Source organism: Delphinus delphis, chromosome 2 (assembly GCF_949987515.2).
Source record: "Delphinus delphis chromosome 2, mDelDel1.2, whole genome shotgun sequence".
In the NCBI taxonomy this organism is placed as follows: Eukaryota; Metazoa; Chordata; class Mammalia; order Artiodactyla; family Delphinidae; genus Delphinus; species Delphinus delphis.
In genome coordinates, this window is record NC_082684.1 from 49,083,011 (window position 1) to 49,102,749 (window position 19,739).

Sequence of the window (19,739 nt, forward strand, 5' to 3'; positions counted from 1 at the left end):
ACCTTGCTAGAAAGCTTCTGCTTTGTACCTTATGCTTCCAAATGACCAAATGACTCAATTCTATAAAAGTTAAATGTTTGTTAGAAGACTTGAGAACCCTCTTCTCTCCCACCCTAGTCATCAGGGGCATATTATACCCATTACCTTATTTAATCCCCAACAGTCCTTTGAATTATTCCTGTTTTACACCCGAGAAAGCTGGAGCAAAGACAAGACAATGGATTCTCCTTTAGGAGCAGGGCTCTATACTTTATGTCATGTTGCTCTCACATTTGGTCTTGTGAATGCATGCTTTTAAGTGCAATCACTCATTATTCTGAAATTAGAACCAATATTCCAATAATGTCTGTTGAATGGGTAAAAGTTAAAGTAGCTATTTTATTATTATTAAAATATTATTATATTTTAAGGAGAGTCCTTTCAGCCCCACACTTTGGGACTGAATAGTGGCTGACTGCCACACCCTCTCAGACGGAGCCTCTTGGAGCCTTGGTTCCTTCATCCCTAACTTGAGAAGAATAATAGTACCTGCCTTATAGGAATACAAGGATTCAATGAGTTAACACATGAGCTTCTAACACACGTGGAGCGGGATGTGGCACATGGCAGGGCTCAGCATCGGCTATTAGCATCATCTCCACAAGGGCCATTTTGCTCAGAATTCTACCAGGTTGTCCTTTAATGTGCTCTATTATAGGAAAGAAGAACAAAAAGAGAACACTCACTCTTGCATAACTGAGAACTCAATTTAAAAAAGGCACTTTAAAGACAAATAAAAAGTAACTTTATTGACTGCTAATCTTACCATGAAATTCCTATAAGAATAATTACAAAATAATGCAGTTTTTTTTTTCACACACTTTTGGTATCACCTTGATATGATGATCCTTTCACAGAAAGGATTATTTACAGTTTATGTAGATATAAAGTTCATTGTTGCAAATACAAATGTAGATGTATAGGGGCAATATATACCAAATTGGTATACTGACTAGCAATGGATATTAACAAATGCAGAATAAATAACAGCTTTATACTTCTCCTTTTTTATTTTTAAAACAATTTCCAAATACAAAAATGTAGATATTCAAAATGGATTTTCACATACATATATATAATTCTGCTGCAAACAGTGGATCAAAAAGCAAAAATGTCCTTAGCATGTTTCATTTTTGAAAACCCACAAGACTATTCATAAATGCAATTAGAAAGAGGGTGTGCAAAACCACCAACGATGCTGGAAAAACCCTAAAGACCTGATTCTGTTTGAAGTAGAGAGAAAATAAAGTATAAAGCACTATGTACTTAATTAAATATATTTTTTCTTAATGTTTAAACAAGAAACACTAGGAGCTAAGGAAATGTACCACATTATGAGCTGGGCTCTTTAGAGTCAAACTTCATCAGGATTTGTCTCTTAAGCATCTGTAAGAAATGGTGGATTATTTAATGACATAAGTAAAATAGTCATTAGATGATCCTTTCATACTTTCATCTTTTTATACAAAGACTGAGATACTTTTATACATTCTGATACCTGAAACTTTGGTTCTTTCAAACATTTCATAAAAGCAAAATCATTTCATGACTAGAGAGTGTCATAGAGTTTTTTTCCTTTTAAAGTGTCAAGTTAAGCCAATTTGACCAGGCTTGTGTGTACACACTGCCCTGTCACGTCCACGGCGGGGGCACGCTAGGGACAGTACAGGTGGAGTTTGTTCTCGTTCTCCATGTGTTTATAATACTGACTCCCATCCATGGGGAACACTGCAGGTGCTGCCGTACCCTAAGTCTATTTCTTTGTTACCTGAAAACTTAATTTTGTATAAAAATATGACTGTTTCTTTAGAAAATAATATAGTTTTTTTAATAAAACCTGGTAGATAGAAAAAATGGTATATCAAAATATGGTAAACAAATGTTGTAAAATATGAAATCATCAAAAACATCTCATAGAAAGACATTGTGCTAAAGTACTTTCCTGAAGTGTGAGCAACACTGTTACTGTACATCTAAAGGTTACTAAGTTCAATCTCCTGACTTGGTTTCATTATATATCCTAACAGCAGTGGCAGTAACTGTCTTAAAAATGGTTCTTTCTCAAACACTAACATTTTCTGTATACTTCAAAATTCATGAAAAAGATATCCTCTGGATCGGTGGTTTTCAATCCTGTTACATACTAGCTCCATCTGGAAACTTTAAAAGAAAAGGCAATTCCACCTGGGTCTCACCGCAAAAGACTGATTTAATTCATCCAAGGTGGGACCCAGACATTGTTATTTTTTTAAAGCTCCCCAGATAATTCTATGATGCAACCAGGGTTGAGAACTATGGCAAAAGACACATGAGAAAACAGTCGTTCTTAACTCTGTATCTATCAACTGATTGTCTGTAGGCATCATTCATTTGATGACATATCCTCTGTACCAAACAAGAAAGACCATGTATATGAGATAGTCATGGGAGCCAAAATGAAAAGTTAGTAAGCTTTAAATACATATAAACACACACAGTCTCATATATTTACATATGTATAACATGTACGTATAGTTAGGGTATTTTGGTTAAGCAGAAACCAGCATGACCATACTTTGCTCTTGATTTAAAAATAAAAAAAATCCACCAAGTACAGACATATTTTAAGACATTTCCATAGTTTTAACAGAAACTGGTTTTGGAAACTCCACAAAATTCATTATGGCATGAACACAACTGATCCGTTACTTGGACAAGGGGCTCAGCTGAGTCCTAGAGCTTTCTGGAAGAGCAGGAGGATGACGTGGCACTGACCAGGTGTGAAGGAGTCACAAGGCATCACGGCATGCATGGTCTTTTGGTTATTGCTTGACTCACATCTTCTTGGCCCTCGGCTGCCCTTCTGGTGCAGGCATCTTTGGCGTGCTGGATTTTGACTGCTTCGTTCGTGTTCACTTTGGTACAGCCCCAGTGGGGTGGCAATGGCTCTGAGTAGGTGACGGTCTCTCTACTAAAAAATGAGAGCCTCTTCTCTCTCTCTTCCCTCCAACCACCGGCATTTCATGACGGAGTGGTAAAAAAATGTACAAGCAAACAAAGGAACCCAACAACACCTTTCACATGATAAAAAAAAAAAAGTGTTGTTACACGTAACTGAACTGGGAAACAAAACAATGAACAAACACACCACAGTTGGATATTCTGAAGGCTTGGTAACCAATAAAGCACATTTCCTTCCAAAGGATCAGTGAACTTCTGGGCACTTGTCTTGTGTACATTCTCTGCAGTCCTTTTACTTCTGTGTAATACTTAAAGTGCAACTGTCCCTCAGCTTTTATTTCTGTCGCAAATATTATAAAGAAAGAGCTATGTCTGGGGTGAAGAAAATATGGCACAGTAATAGGTAAAGAAAGAACCCATGGCTTTCACAGCCTCTATCGAACAGCAGGCTGTCTGTACAGCTGCACATAGACGTCCTTTATACAACAAACTCTGGAACTTCATCGTGGGTGAGATCCAGAGAAAAGTATTTGCTGGTTCTTTTGACTGGAAAAGCATCTTGGATGTTGACACACTGCTGAGCCAAGCAGCTGCTGCAATAGAGGCCTTCCTCATCTAGTTCATGGCCACACCCAAAGGTATAACTCTGAGCAGTGTCCTGACACAGCCCCGCAATGCGCAAAAAGTCTTTCTGATACAGTCTGATGTCATCGAGGCTCAAGCTATGTCGATCGGTGGAGGTCTTTGGCTTTCGACATATAGTCTACAAGACAAGAGAAGGTTGAAACAACTTTAAGAGCATAGACTAAAGTGAAAGTTTAGCACTATTTGCCTTGTACAGAGAGAAGCTGCAAAATCATAAAAGGTTAAGGAATCCTTATATGTTAGGAAGTGGTTTCCAGTCTGTGGTTTGTGGGCCCTGAGGCCCTGTGGAGCAAAACGTCACTACCACCACCACCAAATAATAGCAGCTAGCATTTACTGAGCCCTTATTGTGTGCTAGACCCTAGAATTCATTTAATCTTCCCATCAGTCCGTGAGCCAGGTGCTATTATTCTCCCCCCTCTACAGATGAATAACCCAAGGCACAGGGAAGTCAGTGCAATGTGAATCCAACTGTCTCTAGCATCTCAGAAATCAAGCAGTTATCTTAAAATCAGGTTGCAGAGGTAAAGATACTGTTTCTCGGTTTTTCCATGAGGATATGGCAATTCAGCACGGCAACACTCTCATGCTGAGGTCTGTTATTCTTTTAATAAGAAATGGGAAAACAAACCAATTATTACTCAAGAAACACAGTTTAAAAAACTATTTTTTCAAAAGCCACAATTCTTGGGTAGAAAAATAACACGAAGTGCTCTTGGTATAGCAAATGTTGGGAGACGGCCCCAGGATAAAGAGGTGGGCTCCCGAACACTGCAAGAGGTCACACTCTGACAAATGCTCCACACAGCAGGTAGCAGACTTTTAGAACTCATTATCCCAAGAGGTGGTTCCAGCTGAAAATATAAGTAGGTTAAAAAATGGTTCCAATAATTACACGAATGGAAGATCCTTAATGGTTACTTAATGAAAAGAGGCATTATAGTTCTAATCTACTTTTGCGGCTGAAACCACAAAGGCCAGCCTTGTTAGAATAAGATATCATTTTTGCTGGAGGAAAAAGTAACAGGAAGAAAGAACAGAGCCTGAGCTCAACAACATTTTCTTGGAAGGGTCATGTCCGAGAGCCTCCTGAAGATGACGATCCTTGTATTGACGTCTTCTGAGGCTCCACCGAAATTTCACATAGAATTCATCAGGTCATCGCCACAAAGCATCAAGGCAGGCACATGAATGCTCTTCCCATCTGGTAGATGTGGAAGCTGATCCTTCGCTGTGCCCCACAAACGTTCATGTACAGTAAGAGCTAACGCTGACTGGCAGGGCTGGGGTGCAAACCCAGTTAGTTTGACCCTATAGCTTGTAGTCCTAATCATCATGCTACATGTGCTGCAATAAATATCACTCATTGGAGTTTCCAGAAGAATATTTAATAAAATGTCACGTTCACATTATGGTTACTTAAATGGAAAAGAAAAAAAGGACAAATGAGAAAAAAGGGAAGAAAGAGAGAAAAATATAGGAGGCAAAGATTGCCAGAATGCAAGAGAAAGAAAGAAAAGAGGAACACACGTAGAAGGAAAAAAACAAAAGAGACAGAGCACCCAAGTGCTTCCCTGGAGACAGAGGTGAATATCAGCAGTAGATTATATCTAAATGCTGCAATGGTGTATTTTAATTTATCTATATTTTCTGATAGTTTAATAGTTTAACCAGTGATCATGGGTTATCAAATGCTCTAGCTTAGCATAGTTTGATTCAATCTGAATGGAATAATTAGAGTGTGGAAACATTTCTACCGCAACACACCTGACGAGAAAATTACTCTCCCAGTTGTTGAGATCAACACACACACACATACACACACCAGAATTAACCTGAAGCCTGAAGACTAGAGGCTTCCCACCCACATAAAGTATGAAACAAAGTACATAGTTCATCCAAATAAAAACCCAACTCAAAGATAAACAGAACTAGAAAATAAATGGACATAAATTCAGACTAAAACTAGAATGTATGTATCTACTAGGAATCATTTCATTAAGGTTTTAAATTTCTGCTCATTTATGTAATTATAAATGTAAGTTCCTATTTAAAATTTTCTATACCTTCAGCTGCTGATTTAAAATTTCAATCCCTTCCATACCTGTGGGAGAGAATCAGTACTCTGGCCTCGAAGTTTGACCACCGTCTCTGAGGAGCTGGAGGTGGAAGAACCAATTTCTTTCACAATCAACCCTAAAGTGAAACGCAGAGGAAAACGAGTGAAGACTTCAAATTATTCATCCCTCTTGCCACTCATCTGACATATACTGCTACCAAGAAGGAAAGGGCAACTATTAACCACTGCCCACACATCTCACTGTGGCCCTTTGGTGGCAGATGACCAGGGGGGATCACATTCTCTCCTTGTGCTGCAGTGAATAGGAGGAGTGGGATACATGTGGGGTTAGAGCACAGGACGGAGGTTAGAAACTGCATTTCCTAAAATAAACTTTTAATTAAGCTATTTGTGATGCAGTTAGGAATGAACACAAAGGCTGAAGGTGCAAAGCAATCTCTTTACTGTATCTCCTAAAGCTCCCCCCACTCTCCACACAACACTGACTTTGAATTTAACCTGGACACAGCCTCTAGGTCTGGCTCTACTTAGACAAGCAGTGGGTAAGTGCAGGGCTCGGGCCTCCTCTGGAGTCACACAGATCTGGGTGGGAACTGGGTTCAGGTAAGTTAAGGAGCTGTGTGTCCTGGCCAGTGTCTGTGTGTCCTTGTGTCTGTCTGCACCTCTTATAAATGGCCCTGAGCCTAGCACCCATCTGACTAAAGAGCAAACGCCCACAAAGGGCTAGGTCCAGGACCAGCATATGGAACACACTGTGTTCCGGAGGCTCCTCTTGGCCAGCGGGAACACCGTGGCACAGGCCTCCTGCAGCAGATGCCACCGGTGAGACACCAAAATGGGAGGCCACGGTGAGAAGTCAGTTCTGGGGCTCTGAGGTCAACAGAGCTCCTCATCACCCCAGTGCTCGGGGAACCTGATAATTCAGAAACAGAAATCCAGGGGCTGACACTTCCCTAAGTGACTGTGGCATGGGAAAAAAGCACCCAGGAAAAATGTTTCAGAAGGTAAAATTGTCAATGCGAACTGGAGATGTAAGTAAAAACCACTCATATTTTTCTTGCAAACAGATGGAGCAAGTGAATAGGTCAGGCCCCAGAGCCCTAAGGCTAAATGGCTTAAGTACATTTCTACCTGATAAAAAAAGAACCTTGAGTAAGTAATGTGATTGTTATTCAGCCACTGCTAGTAACCTACAGAAATGACTTTTTGTATTCTATCTCTTTAGAAGGGTCTCATAATAATTCAGTGTCTAGAATGTATTGTTTGATGATTAGTTCAATTAAAAAATGATATATGTACATTCTTGGTTTACATGTAGACAGTTTAAATTATTCTCAGATGACACTCATGTTTTGGGGGTTGGTACAAAGTGCTTGAGTAGAAGATCGTTCTCTAGAAAGCTCCTTACCTTCTAAAAAGCCTTAAACTTTTGAGTCAATCTTCATAGGAAGAAGATGTGGACTAGTGCACTGGTTGGCACTGGGTATGGTTCCTTTTGAATTTCCTTGTAAATGTGCCCTTTTCTGCCTATAAATAATTTGCTCCAAAACCCAGAACCAGCACTAGAAAACTCAGTATCAAGCCTGGTGCTCAGAACACTGAACAGACTCCTGCCAAACTTCCACAAGAATGAAGGACAGAGCAGTAAACTACGTCACTACTCAATCTTAGCTCCATGTTTTTAAAACAATGGGCTCAAATTGTAGAGATTTTGGCAAACTGGGATGATGCAAAGAAGAAAATAAAAACATCCATAACCCCATCATCCAGAGAAAAGGCTATTAATATTTTATGTATATTTTGTCACATACATGTAAACATTTTTATAATTTGAGATCGTACTATCTAAACAATTTGTACTGTTTTTCTTACCTAGGTTTCTTACATTATTAAGTATCCTCTGAACCCACTAGCTAAGGAGAGGACCTTCCTGAGGGAGCTCACCAGAGTGTCCATTCAGTTTCCGAGACAGGAGCATGTCCTCTGTGATGTAGATGCACATGTCTGGGCTGACTTCCAGGGACTCTTCATTCATCCTCTCCAGGTCCCTGGGGTCGTCAACCAACATCTCTATTTCTGACAAAGAAAGAAAAGACATTTAGTGACCTAAGGGGAAATGGCCACTGTAATTCATAGCCACACCTTGAGGGAGGTTATTTAATTATTCATATTTAAAAATAAATCTGCTAATGAGACTCCACAACAGGAAACTCTAGCGACAACTCTCAACTAGATGCTGCTTCTCTTCTCCACAGGACTGCTGTGTTACCTACAAGTCTGCTAATGCCATGATTTGACTGTCAACAAGGACAGAATGAGCAGTGCATGAAGCTCCCCATCACCCATGGCTGCCTTCTCTCAGAGCATTTAGCAACTTGATTTGATATCCACGTGAATTCTATAGTAAGCACACGTATGTTCTGCAGTTTCCCTTAATGGAATCAGTGTATCTTTTCCCCAAACCTGAATGCTACAGCAATTATTTGAAACAGAAAAATAAAAAAGATGCACACAAGTACTAAGTTTGGCTGATACAGGCTATAGGTCTGATCGTATCTTATGCCTTAACACAGGTTTAAGCAGCCAAATGCTGTTTCTTTCTTCTCTATTACTACATCAATTCTACAGAAACAATAATGTGAAAAAACTGGAAGAGAAAAAGCAGAGCATCCCAGACGACAGGTCAGCACTGTTAGCTCGGAGGGCCTGGGGGGCAGGTTACCATCGTCCTGCAAATCCTCCTCCAGCCGGTCCTTGCCGCCACTCTCCACCCCGGAGGTGTGGGAGCTGCCGTGGCTGGTCATGGAGCTGCAGGTTTTCAGCTTGCGGTGGATGGCGCTGCCGGGGTAGGCATCTTCGGGGCCCGCGTCCCGGACCTTGGTGTCAGCCTCGATGCCCGAGGTGTGAGAGCTGCTGTGGCTGGCGGTGGAGTGACGGGACAGGCGCTTATGCTTCATGCTGCCCGCGCTGCTCCCGCTGGCCCGGGACCGCTTCTCCAGCTGGTCCATGTCGAGGTCCAGGTTGTCGCTGATGTAAGATTCCCGGTACTGCTTCTTCTCTGTGTGGTGAGGAAGACAGCTCGTCATTATATTCAACCAAGGCAGAAGGAACAGCTGATGAGCGGGGGTCGAGCCAAGAACAAGTACAATTTCACATTCAGAAGTGAGTGAGTGGAAAGTGCTCATAATTCTGATAGGAGCTCAATTTAAGAAGACTGCAAAATGAACAAAAACCAGTACCATAGATATGAGGCGAGTATTTAACTACTCAAAGAGTTTTAAAGCTTCAAACACCATAGAAGAATGCTACTCAAAGTGTAAGATGGCAGATCACTTCTTGTCTGCAAACTGTTATTGGTCCACAGTGGAATAAGTTCAGGAATTGAGAATAAACATTTAAAAACTTTTAGAGTGATCTGACATTGCCAGGACATCCACGAATGTGATTTTGAGCTTTGCAAAAGTATCGGTCCACAGTGGATTAGAAGTTTTTAAAAATCTGGTCCTTCCCCACAGATAATTTCAAAAGAACTGCTACAGAAACAGTTCAATAAATCTACTTATGCTAATTGCCTTTCATTTGATTTGTTCATCTGTTCAATTTGGGCCATTGTTAGCTTAGCTCTAGCTGTTGAAGACAATTTAAAATAAAATTATTCTTCTGAGAATTCCTTTCAAAAAATTCTAGAATTTAGATTTTCATGGATGAAGATTGCTTTTCTCCATTTAGGCTGAATCAGTGAGGTTTTACCATCTATTAAGAACACAGAGTAATCACTACTGGTTTGATAATTTATACTCATGTAGCCTCTGATTGATAAAACTGTTCTTTGATTTAACATGTCAGTACACCTCTTTAACATAGCAAAGACACAATATTGGAAAGTCCCTTTTATCGAATGCTAAACTAACCATTACATAAAGGCACAAAGTTACAACTGAGCTACAGGTGTACAACTGATACAAACATACTATTTTTGTGCTTCAAGTCAGAAATTTAAAACCAAGAAATAGTTAAACTGTCTTGTATCTTTAATACTGATGAGAAATAACACATTAGAACAATGTTAAAAATGGAGAGTGCATTTGGGGAATGTTAAATTGATATTATTTCAGAAACTGCTGACTACTAGACTAATTGGGTTCTCAAGGGCCTGTTAATGGATTTAATTGTATTGTGTCTTGGTTAAGTAAAAATACTTGCACTCTTGATGTTTGAATCCAGCTCTGAAGTATAATCACCACAGACTTCCCCAGAGAGGGAATGAACATCAGCAGGAAGAGAAAATATGCATTCCAGGATGCAAAATGGAAAAAATGCTTGGAGAAGGCTGTGTGTACATTTCTGGGCTTCAGCCCTTTCATGTCAATTCTAAGGAATCGAGCTGAAACACACAAAGGTGAGTGTGTGTAGCCACACAGAGGCAGACTGGAACCAGACATCAGAGCCTAACACACACATCACTGCAACAAAAGTACATCCATCTACAGCCCATTTTTTTAGGGTTAGACTGGGTTCTAATGATTCCTATTTTCTGAAGGCAACAGGAGTTAAGATGAAGATGAAGAACTAAAGGGGTTTGCAAAATTCTCATACTTTCTGTTCACTGTAGTTTCAATACAATAGCCATGTTGCCCTTGGAAGGGTGGAAAGTGAAGAGAAAAAGTAAAAATAAAAAGTCCTATATGGTGTTCGAGTTCTAAGACAATTGAGAATTGTGGATCTAATAATTTAAAAGCTTTTCTGTCTCTTTACAAATAGCCCTTTTACTCCCAAATTTCTTGTAGATTTGGAATCACCTACAGTTATTCTATACTCACAAGCATAGTCACTAGAAGACAAGCACTTTGCCAACTTGTTTTCTATCTAATAGGAGCCTAGCATGAATTACTTCCTGTCAATGTGTCAGCGCAGCCTTGGTGTTCCATGTGCTGGCTTCTATTCCTGTCATCGTGCTTTATCTCTTAGACCCTCTGCAAACATTTAAGAAGCTTCATACCAATCGGTTACAAAATGAGGGAAACGCTGAAATAATTCTGAAATTTATTCTAAGAGATGCAAAATGCAACCTCTCACCCCCTAGTAATCACTGGTGTCAACAGGGCAAATCATCAATGTGTCAGTGTTCTATTTATTCCCTCTACTGTAAAAGCCCACAGACCACCAAGTTTTTCATATGTTATTTTGTAATATAATGCAGTCAATGTGCCCTCTTGACACAGACCTAAGAATAAGCCCTAGCTATTGAATAAAGTTGAGGTGAAAAAAATTTTTAAAGACAGAAAGCATTTTTTATCCATCTGTTCTAAATACCGTAAGATTCTTGTGATCATTTTTACTATAAAATGAGAAAATAGTGTTTCAGACAAGGTGACTCTAGATGAAATTTAATTAAGAAAAATATAGATTCTTTTCATGCTGTGATTTTTGGCTAATGTTAATAGCTTTTTTTGTTTAAAATGATGGAGTCCTTAAGTGTGGGTGAGATAAATGGATTCAGGCCAAGGTAAGTCCAAAGAAACTGTTTCAGGTTTTCTTCAGATCTGGAGGGATTTCTAAGCAGAGAAAACTAAAGATGTAAAGGAAAAAAAGCCATCCCCGCAAAATCTATCTATATGTATCCACGTAAAAGATCCAATCTGCACCTTTATCATTCCCTCACTGCCCCTACTCACATAAGCTCGCAAATGCACTTGGTGCTATGCTTGATAACAGACAAAGCCCTCCCCTCTTAACTTGACATTCTATGTAATTTTGCTTTAGAATCTGTAGGCGACGTCCGTTAATTCTTTCAAGCTCTAAGGGGCTCCCGTTAAGGTCACCTAAACAAGAATTTACTAAAATGCTGCTGGCAGAGAGCTGCAGGAATAAGTGAATTTCACAAGGTGCCAAGTTGGCCATTTAGGAATGAAGCCAACTTGGCAAAATGATGGGCTCTGAACCTCAGTCACCTATTCTCACAAGCTTCCTTGGCGCTTCTGTCCTGTTTAAATTCCTAATCTTCATATCAGCGTCAGAGAGATATATGCATTTATTATACTGATGAGTCATCATGGGAAAGAACTGGCAGTCTAGCAGCAGGGGAAGCCAATACACTTGACAGTGAGACCAATTCTCTCTGAAGACAGATGCAGTTTGGTGGCAGACAGTGGAAAATGATTCACATTCCAACTGCTACTTAAATTACAATGGCTTCTCCAAACTGGGTCTCATTTAAATTGACAGACAGCTTTTGAGAGAAATCAATCAGATGCAAACCTCTATAAGGTTTTTGTTTGTTAAGAGAGAAAATGGTACAGATGAACCTGTCTGCAAGGCACAAATAGAGACACAGATGTAGAGAAACATATGGACCCCAAGGGGGGGAAAAGGGGGGTGGGATGAACTGGGAGATTAGGATTGACATATATACACGAATATGTATAAAACAGATAACTAATGAGAACCTGCTGTATAGCACAGGGAACTCTACTCAATGCTCTGTGGTGACCTAAACGGGAAATCCAAAAGAGGGGATATGTGTATACACATAGCTGATTCACTTCGCTGTACAGCAGAAACTAACACAACATTGTTAAGCAACTATACCCCAATTAGGAAAAAAAAGAGGACAGGGACTTGTCTCACTTCTTTAAGAAAAGTGAGGTCTGAGAGGACGAAATCTGTTTCCGATATGGACCTAAAATATGAATCTGCATCCTAATATTCATGCAAATACCCCAAATAGAATCCAATCGAATTACCAAGAATTACTACAAAATGAGTTTGCAAAAAAGTCGAAGACATTAAAAAACCAAATATGCAAAGTAGCATTTTGGGGGATTAGAAGCTGGAGTGTGCCGAACAGGGTAACCACAGGAGATAAAGAGTTAACCATTAGGTTAACACTGTGAAGTTGAAGTCTGCTGCTAGAAGCCCCCATCCCCGTCTTCCTCTCTTCACCATGACTTGACCCCACTTTCAGGGCCTGGAACTCTGAAGCCCCAAAGGCACTGCTCTATTCTGTGTCTCAGCAAAGCTCCCACAGGACTGGCTGACAAGATCCTCAATTGTAAACTTCTCTCTCCTTTGTTTGTCTTTCTTGCTCAGCCAGACACGGGGCCTCCTAGCAGTCAACAAGAGGCTGGAGACATTCTGTGACCCACCTTTATTGTCACTCTAACCTAAGGAATAATCACACTGGAAGGAATTCCAGATAGCCTGTGGATAACAGCACCAAGGTGGATCAGTGTATAAACAAAGCTCTGAGATGCAGATAAAAGCTGATATGCACAGAAACCCTGGCCTGCACCTTCATGTGGTGGCTTTCTGCAAGAATTCTCAAGCCAAGTGTGGGGAAACCTTACAGAGACTGTTCTCGAAGGTAGCTAAATGGCAGGGATAATCTCGGATATGCTGACTAGCACTGTGGGCCTTCTGGGACAGTGCTGAGATGAAACAGGAATGCTGCTGGGGATCTGGAGACGCCGGTCCCCAGGTCCCACTCTTCACAAGACTAAAGCCCCAGTTCTTGGCAGCTGTAGGGTACGGGGCCCTGGGTGGCAAAAGCACCATCTGCTTCCCGCCCGAGACCCTGCAGGACCTTCGTTTTCCTCCAGCTTCCGGATGTGGCGCAGGACAGGCTGCAGGTTCATGTAGAGGCGGTGGCTGTTACTCAGGAGCTGCAGAAGGTGTCTGGAGCGCATGGGGCACCCTGTGTAGTAGATGAGCTTCCTGGCTGAGGGCAAGCCATCTGGCAAAATCTCAAACTTCTTCCCCTGTGGGGGGAAGGCATGAATCAGATCAGGAAGAAAAGTATCCGATGTGCCAAGCTCCCCTTCATTTTCTAGTCAGTAAGGAAAACTACAGACTCAGAAATAAATGTATAAAGCTCCATCCAAAATTCCCGGAGGATAAATGACTGTTTTCCCTTTCAAAAACGTCACAGGACAGAGGATTACCAAAAATTCAGGGAAGTGCCTAGCCAGGGTCTTCTGGTTCCATCTTTGGTTTCTCTGGCTGGCCAGGCCATTTACATAATGGAGAAGAGAAGGGCCCATCACAAAAGCATCCTTAAATGTAATCCCAACACCCTAACTCAGTAAACAAGACAACAAATTCTAGAAGCGTAATGCATTCAAATATCTGTTGAACACTTACAATGTACCAAACACTTTGCTAGGCCCTGAGAAAATAACAGCGCAGAGGACAAAGTCCCTACCCCTATGTCACTACATTCTGGTGGGAGAGATGGTAAATAAACACATAAAATAATTGCAGCTTATGATAAATTCTGGGAAGGAAATAAAGGAGTTATGATAGTGAACAATAAAGGATATCTATTTAGGGTTTAGAAAAAATGAAAAACTCTCTAGTTGGATAAAAGAGGGAGCTGGAAGCCGGAAGGACAGTTAGAGGGATGAGACAGGAAGGAGAAATAAGAGATGGAAGTAGCGTAAGTATCTTTCTGTCAGTAGAGGAATCTCATTCACTAGGTTTGGGATCATTCACATAAAGTTGTAAGTTGAGGGCAAGGGTTTGGAAAAGTTCCTTACAGTTATGGAATGTTACTAACTCCTTTAACTTTCCTGACAATGAATAGGGCAGCAGGACTACAGAAAGGAATATTCCAGGCACAGTGATTCTCAGCTGGAGAGGAGAGATAAAACAAAGAGGGAGGCATATTCTAACTACACACTTAAAGTCAGTGCAAAGCAATATGGGTTTGTGTAACTCAGACATGGATGGAATTTACCTCTCGACTTCCCATTTTAAAAGGAACCAACATTGGATGTCAATGCTAGAATGCTTATAACTTACACTTAATGAGCACTAAGCATGTATTAACTCACTTAATCCTCACAAGTCTATGGGGTGGGGGGCGGGGACAGTCAATTATCCCCATTTTGGAATGAAGAAACCAAGGCACAGAGGTGTTAAGTGATTTGCCCAGGGTCACACAACCAGGCAGGGCTGGGCTGGCTGCAAGAAGAATCATCTGGGAAGTTTGCCAAAATAGATTCCTGGTCTCCACCCCAGACCAACTGAATCAAAAATCTCTTAGGTGAGGATGATGAGGCCCAGAAATCTAAATAAGCTCCTCAGATGCGAGTGATGCACAACTAGATTCAGGAACCACTGGGTGCAGGACCCTTAAGGAATTCAATTTCTATAAATGTATTTTATTACTTCTTAATTGGGGACATGAAGGGGGCAAGTGGGGTAATAATTTGCTCATTTATAAATAGCTCCACTCCTTTCCCAAAGAGCTTGAACGAGAAAGAGCCAGTGAGTAGGAGGCAGGTCAGGCCCCATTTAATGTATGAGTGAAGTGAAATCAGATTGGACTGTGCCCAATGTAAAGTCAGAAACAGGTCTTTTAACTCCCAGGGCAGTGTGGAGTCAGTGCCCAAATGCTATCTGGCAACAGAGCCCTTTATTTATATAGGCCATCTTCCTGATGGAAAGAAAGAAGCACATGTGTCCTAATCCTTATCTTCCTCCTTTCTTTGTGTATTTTTTCCAATAATTTCTGAACAAAGCGAAATTATGAATTTTAACGACCACTAGAAATACATATAATTAACTGTAATTCTTTGAACCCTCGCCCAAATGGATACAGCTGACAAAACAGTGAAACAGCTGGGAAAAATCAAGAATTTGCTCCAACAAAAGAAAGTGTATCATTCTCAATAATCTAAAAGTAAAAGTACTTTTCCTGTTAAGAATTGCAGTACTTTCTTTATAATGATGAGTTTCAACAGACAGATATTAATAGAAACATCTTTTTATATCACTCTTTATTCTTTGCTCAAGAGAAGTTAACTTCCACAAGAAATGGCCAACCCCCATGCTAAGAGTAATTTACCCTCTGATTACAGCTTTCTGTTTTCTAATCCCTCTGCTGTACATTTTTAAAAACAATTCTGTTTGATGAATTCATCTTGAACTTTTCCCCATCACATTTCTTCTGAAACTAGAATAACTTAGGGTAGAGTGGTGGGGACCATATACACAAATTAAAATTAGTAATTTCTTTTGCTATAAGACTCTGTGTTTTAGGTTCACTACTGAAAAGCGGCAAGGATTATAATTATACCACATGCATAAGAATATAAGACAGCTAACTATTTTCATCTTCAATTTTGAGAAAATATCAAGTTTTGTGCCTGAAACAATATTTTGTTTAAAAAAACAAAACAAAAAACAATACAAGTCCACAAAAACAAAAAACTGAGTATTTTAAGTCAGTTATTTTAAACTCACCACAAACACCAACTTTCCAACATTGGTCCAAGGGAAATCATAAAGTAATTGTTTCTCTTCATCTAAATTCTGTGGAAAGAATTATAAGAGTTACTTATAACTCTTACAAGTAATGCACAGAGAGCTACTGAGGAAACTGACAGATATTCTAAAATAGCTCTAACTTCTTTCCCAGAAAACTAAAATACAGTAATTAACATCTGAAAGAGGTCCCCAACTCTCTTTGGAGATATGCAGACAGTAATTAAAAGAGGAGTGATACAATTCTGTTGCTTTTGGTTCCTGAGTGACTGTGTTAACCTGCCCTTTTAAGGCAATCTTTTCCCTTCTGGCCTATCCCTAAATTTAAATAAAAAGTCCAGAAGACTCAGGCATTCAAGAGATGAGATAAGGCACTCAGACTTTCATAACTGGATATTTTGCCTATATCGAAGATAAGGCATCCTTATATTCTCCCAGGTCTCACAGAGGGAGGCATCTCTCTCCCTTGTTTATGGCTGTAGCATAAAACCATCCCACTTGTAAAAGGATGATGGTAACTACTTACTCAAGGGACAGGTTTTATCAAAAAATTGTAACGGAAATTGAAATGTCTGGTCAGTCACTGTATTAAAAAGTCATTTTTCTTTCCACAGTTATAGATGCACCAGATGATAAAAAAGAATATTAAAAATTAATGACACACAAAGAAAAATGTCTGGATATTAATGATCTGTGAGTGATGAACTGTGGCCAATCTTTGGTTTGTTGTTTTCTGTTCTAGAGGACTTATTAGTGTCAAGGATCAGACTGCTTCACTTTGACTATCCCACCTTATCTACATCTGTGCTAGACAAATAGGAAGTAATGACCAATCAATGGCTGGAAATGGACCAGTGAACCTATCACAGGACCAGGCAGGCACACTGCCAGAGTAAGACGTAGTGGATGCCATTTGACACTTTATTTCTCATTAACTAACCTGAAAAATCTGTATTCCCCGCATGGTCAATCCAAGGGTCAGAGAAGCTTCAATTTCCCTTTTATCCTATAGGAATAAAATTGTATGAAAAAGTATATTTTTCTTCTATAATGAACAATTCAGCACCAAAGAAAAGAACCAAAGATAAATTTCAGGATTAGAAAGCTTTTGACTTAAAATAACTTTGCTTGTCTTTCTGCATTCCTTGTTTTCTATAAGATTTAAGAAAATCATGGGCACATATTAAATCAGTAATGGTATTTTCTACTTTCTAAATCCCTGCGATTTCAAAGTTTTAGTGTTTTTACTATATTATATACACTTTCATATCTGACAATATTCTAAATATTTGTGTTACTGAGAACTCCAGTAAGACTATTTTGCTGCTTTTACATCATTTCTTTAATCTTCTCTCTTATGCTTAATCTTTTTTCAGAAGTTAGAATCTTGAATATAAAGTCATAGTTATATTCTGAGATGTACTAGACTTTATATGTTTAAAACTGGTTAAATCTCCCAACTCTGAAAACAAAGTCAGAGGCAAGCCTGAATAGTTAATGCCCTTTCATGAAGATATCTAATAAAGTTATAAAAGCTTTACATTCAGTTAGTCTTGAAAGAAAATACTTATGTTTAAGAAGTTCAATTATCACTTGCCAATATGATATACATTCTACCAGCTAAACCATAAAAAAAAAAAACTACAACAAGTATAAGGGAAAAAACTGTACAATTAAGAATGTATTCTGAACTTGGCCACATCTTCTAAGTGCTCATCTGTAACAAGTGGATATAAGGTATAAAGTTCAAACTAGAAAACAAAATTGCTGAGTAACTAAAATATTTTCATTATGAGATTTCTCAATAAAAACAATAAATGAGTACATGCAGATCTTTATTACATTTACTGCCAGTTTTTGCATGATCATGGAAAGGAATATTTTTAGAAAATGCATCCTTACCTGGCATAGTAAAGAGAAGCCACAGCCTATTTTCACTATTGGGGCTTTTTTTTTCCCATTAATACTCTTTACATCAAGAAAGGCACACACAGTACAGGTTTAACAGGAGAAACAAATCCATCACTATGAGCTTAGGCCAATTTCCCTTTCAAGCTGTTCTGATTGCTTCCTGAAATAAGATTGTGCTCATAAAAATGCTGGTAGTGCGTGTATGAGGTGCATATTACTGGGAAAGAGGCACAGAGGTTTTTGTTGTTGTTCTTGTTGTTTTAAGTTTCCTGTCTTCTGTCTCCATTTTATTAACAGGACTTAAATGAAGCAGTTTTAATGGCGGCCACGTGATTTCTTTAAAGAATGAAAATTCTGCCTATAAGGAAAACATATCTACTTCCCCACCTCATTCAGTTCACTAGTATTAGTTATCTTGTTTTAAGCAGACCAGAATGATTTTCTATGACACATAAAAGTAGTGCACTTTAAGCAAATTGAAAAATTAATTTTTACATGAAAGATAAACTGGAGATATCTACTTCACTAAAGGATTCCTAATAGGAACTTAATAGGATTCTTTAAAATACCAAAGCTTCCCTACAAAATAAAAAGCAACCAATATTTACTGAGCATTCACTAATGTGCCAGGCACTCCATCTGGTTATTTCAGATTCACCATCTTGTTGAATCTTCCCAACCTGTGATATGTATAGGATCATTTCCACTTAACAGATGCCCAGGATTGTAGCAACAGTTGCCTAGGATCCCAGCAAGAGTGAATGCTGATGGAGGGTTTATAAAGCCACAGTCTTTCTGATATATCATTCATACTTCTAATACATTTAAAAATATAAATTTATTGTCAAAAAATGTCATTTATTTGCATTTTCTCAGATAAATTGAGGTGTCACAATGAACTCCCTTAAAAGAAAAAAAAGAACTCAGTCTTCCAGGAATTTAGCTGAAGAGATCTTGTGGAACTCTATGCCTTTGAAAGATGACAGGGCATTAACAATGCATCTCTTGCGCATGAAAGAGAAAAAATAACATCCTTTGCTCTCTTTTTAAGTCTTTTGAACCAGCCAGGAAAATTACCCAGCAATATATCCAAACTACGGTCTAGTCTCCAATTGTCTAGTTACGTTAATCTTACCACAAAGGATGTAGGAGAGATAACAAACCTAATAATAACAATAATAATGGTAAAGGCAACACGTTTAATTTCATGCCTAACACGTGCTAGGTACTGTTTTTAAACACTTTTCACCCACTAATTCCTTTAGTCTTCAATAAACCTCAGAGTTTATTGGCTTTGTTACCATCCCCATTTATCTATGGGGAAACTAAAGCACAGAGAGGCTAAGTAACATGCCTAAGGTTACACAGTAAGGGGTGAAGCTGGGATTTAATCCCAGAAAGCTAGGCCCAACAGATCACACTCTGAACCACTTCATCCTATTTGGTTGGAGAATAAATATACCTTTGAATACTTAAATGGGAATTCAAGGGTTCTTGTCATGGAAGTGATACTTGTGAAATAGGGAGAGGAGTGGGAAGGAGAAGCAGGAGAGAAGACAGAACATATTGCCAGTGGTTCCCTGCAGAGCCCACCCCAGTTATTATTTGGGTCTGTGACCTCTGACCCAGGATGGAAAAATGAGGCTAGAGACACAAGAACACAAAACACAAGGACACAGGAGAAAGGCAGTATCAAACTTTAGAGTGACAGCACAGAGTCAGTGGTTTAAGCACACAGGCTCTTGTCAAGTAGACCTGGGTTGAATCCTGGCTCTTACTAGTTTTGTGATCTTTGGTGTGTATCCTGGTCTGTAAAATGAAGATTACAGTCCTATCTTATAGTTATGAGGATTTTTTA

At 39.3% G+C, this 19,739-nt stretch overlaps 1 protein-coding gene across 2 annotated transcripts in view; it reads right to left on the reverse strand.

The window, feature by feature from the left end:
- Positions 1-767: 767 nt before the first annotated feature.
- FRMD6 (FERM domain containing 6) overlaps positions 768-19,739 on the reverse strand; it is an 82,700-nt gene continuing 63,728 nt past the window's right edge. For both annotated transcript variants that reach the window (XM_060004564.1, XM_060004563.1), the window contains exons 8-14: positions 16,911-16,976; positions 15,950-16,018; positions 13,287-13,461; positions 8,427-8,762; positions 7,649-7,780; positions 5,729-5,820; positions 768-3,742 (exon numbers count right to left, since the gene is read on the reverse strand). In XM_060004564.1, coding sequence (XP_059860547.1) covers positions 3,458-3,742; positions 5,729-5,820; positions 7,649-7,780; positions 8,427-8,762; positions 13,287-13,461; positions 15,950-16,018; positions 16,911-16,976 — 1,155 coding nt within the window. In that variant the 3' untranslated portion in view covers positions 768-3,457. The remainder of the gene's footprint in view (positions 3,743-5,728; positions 5,821-7,648; positions 7,781-8,426; positions 8,763-13,286; positions 13,462-15,949; positions 16,019-16,910; positions 16,977-19,739) is intronic.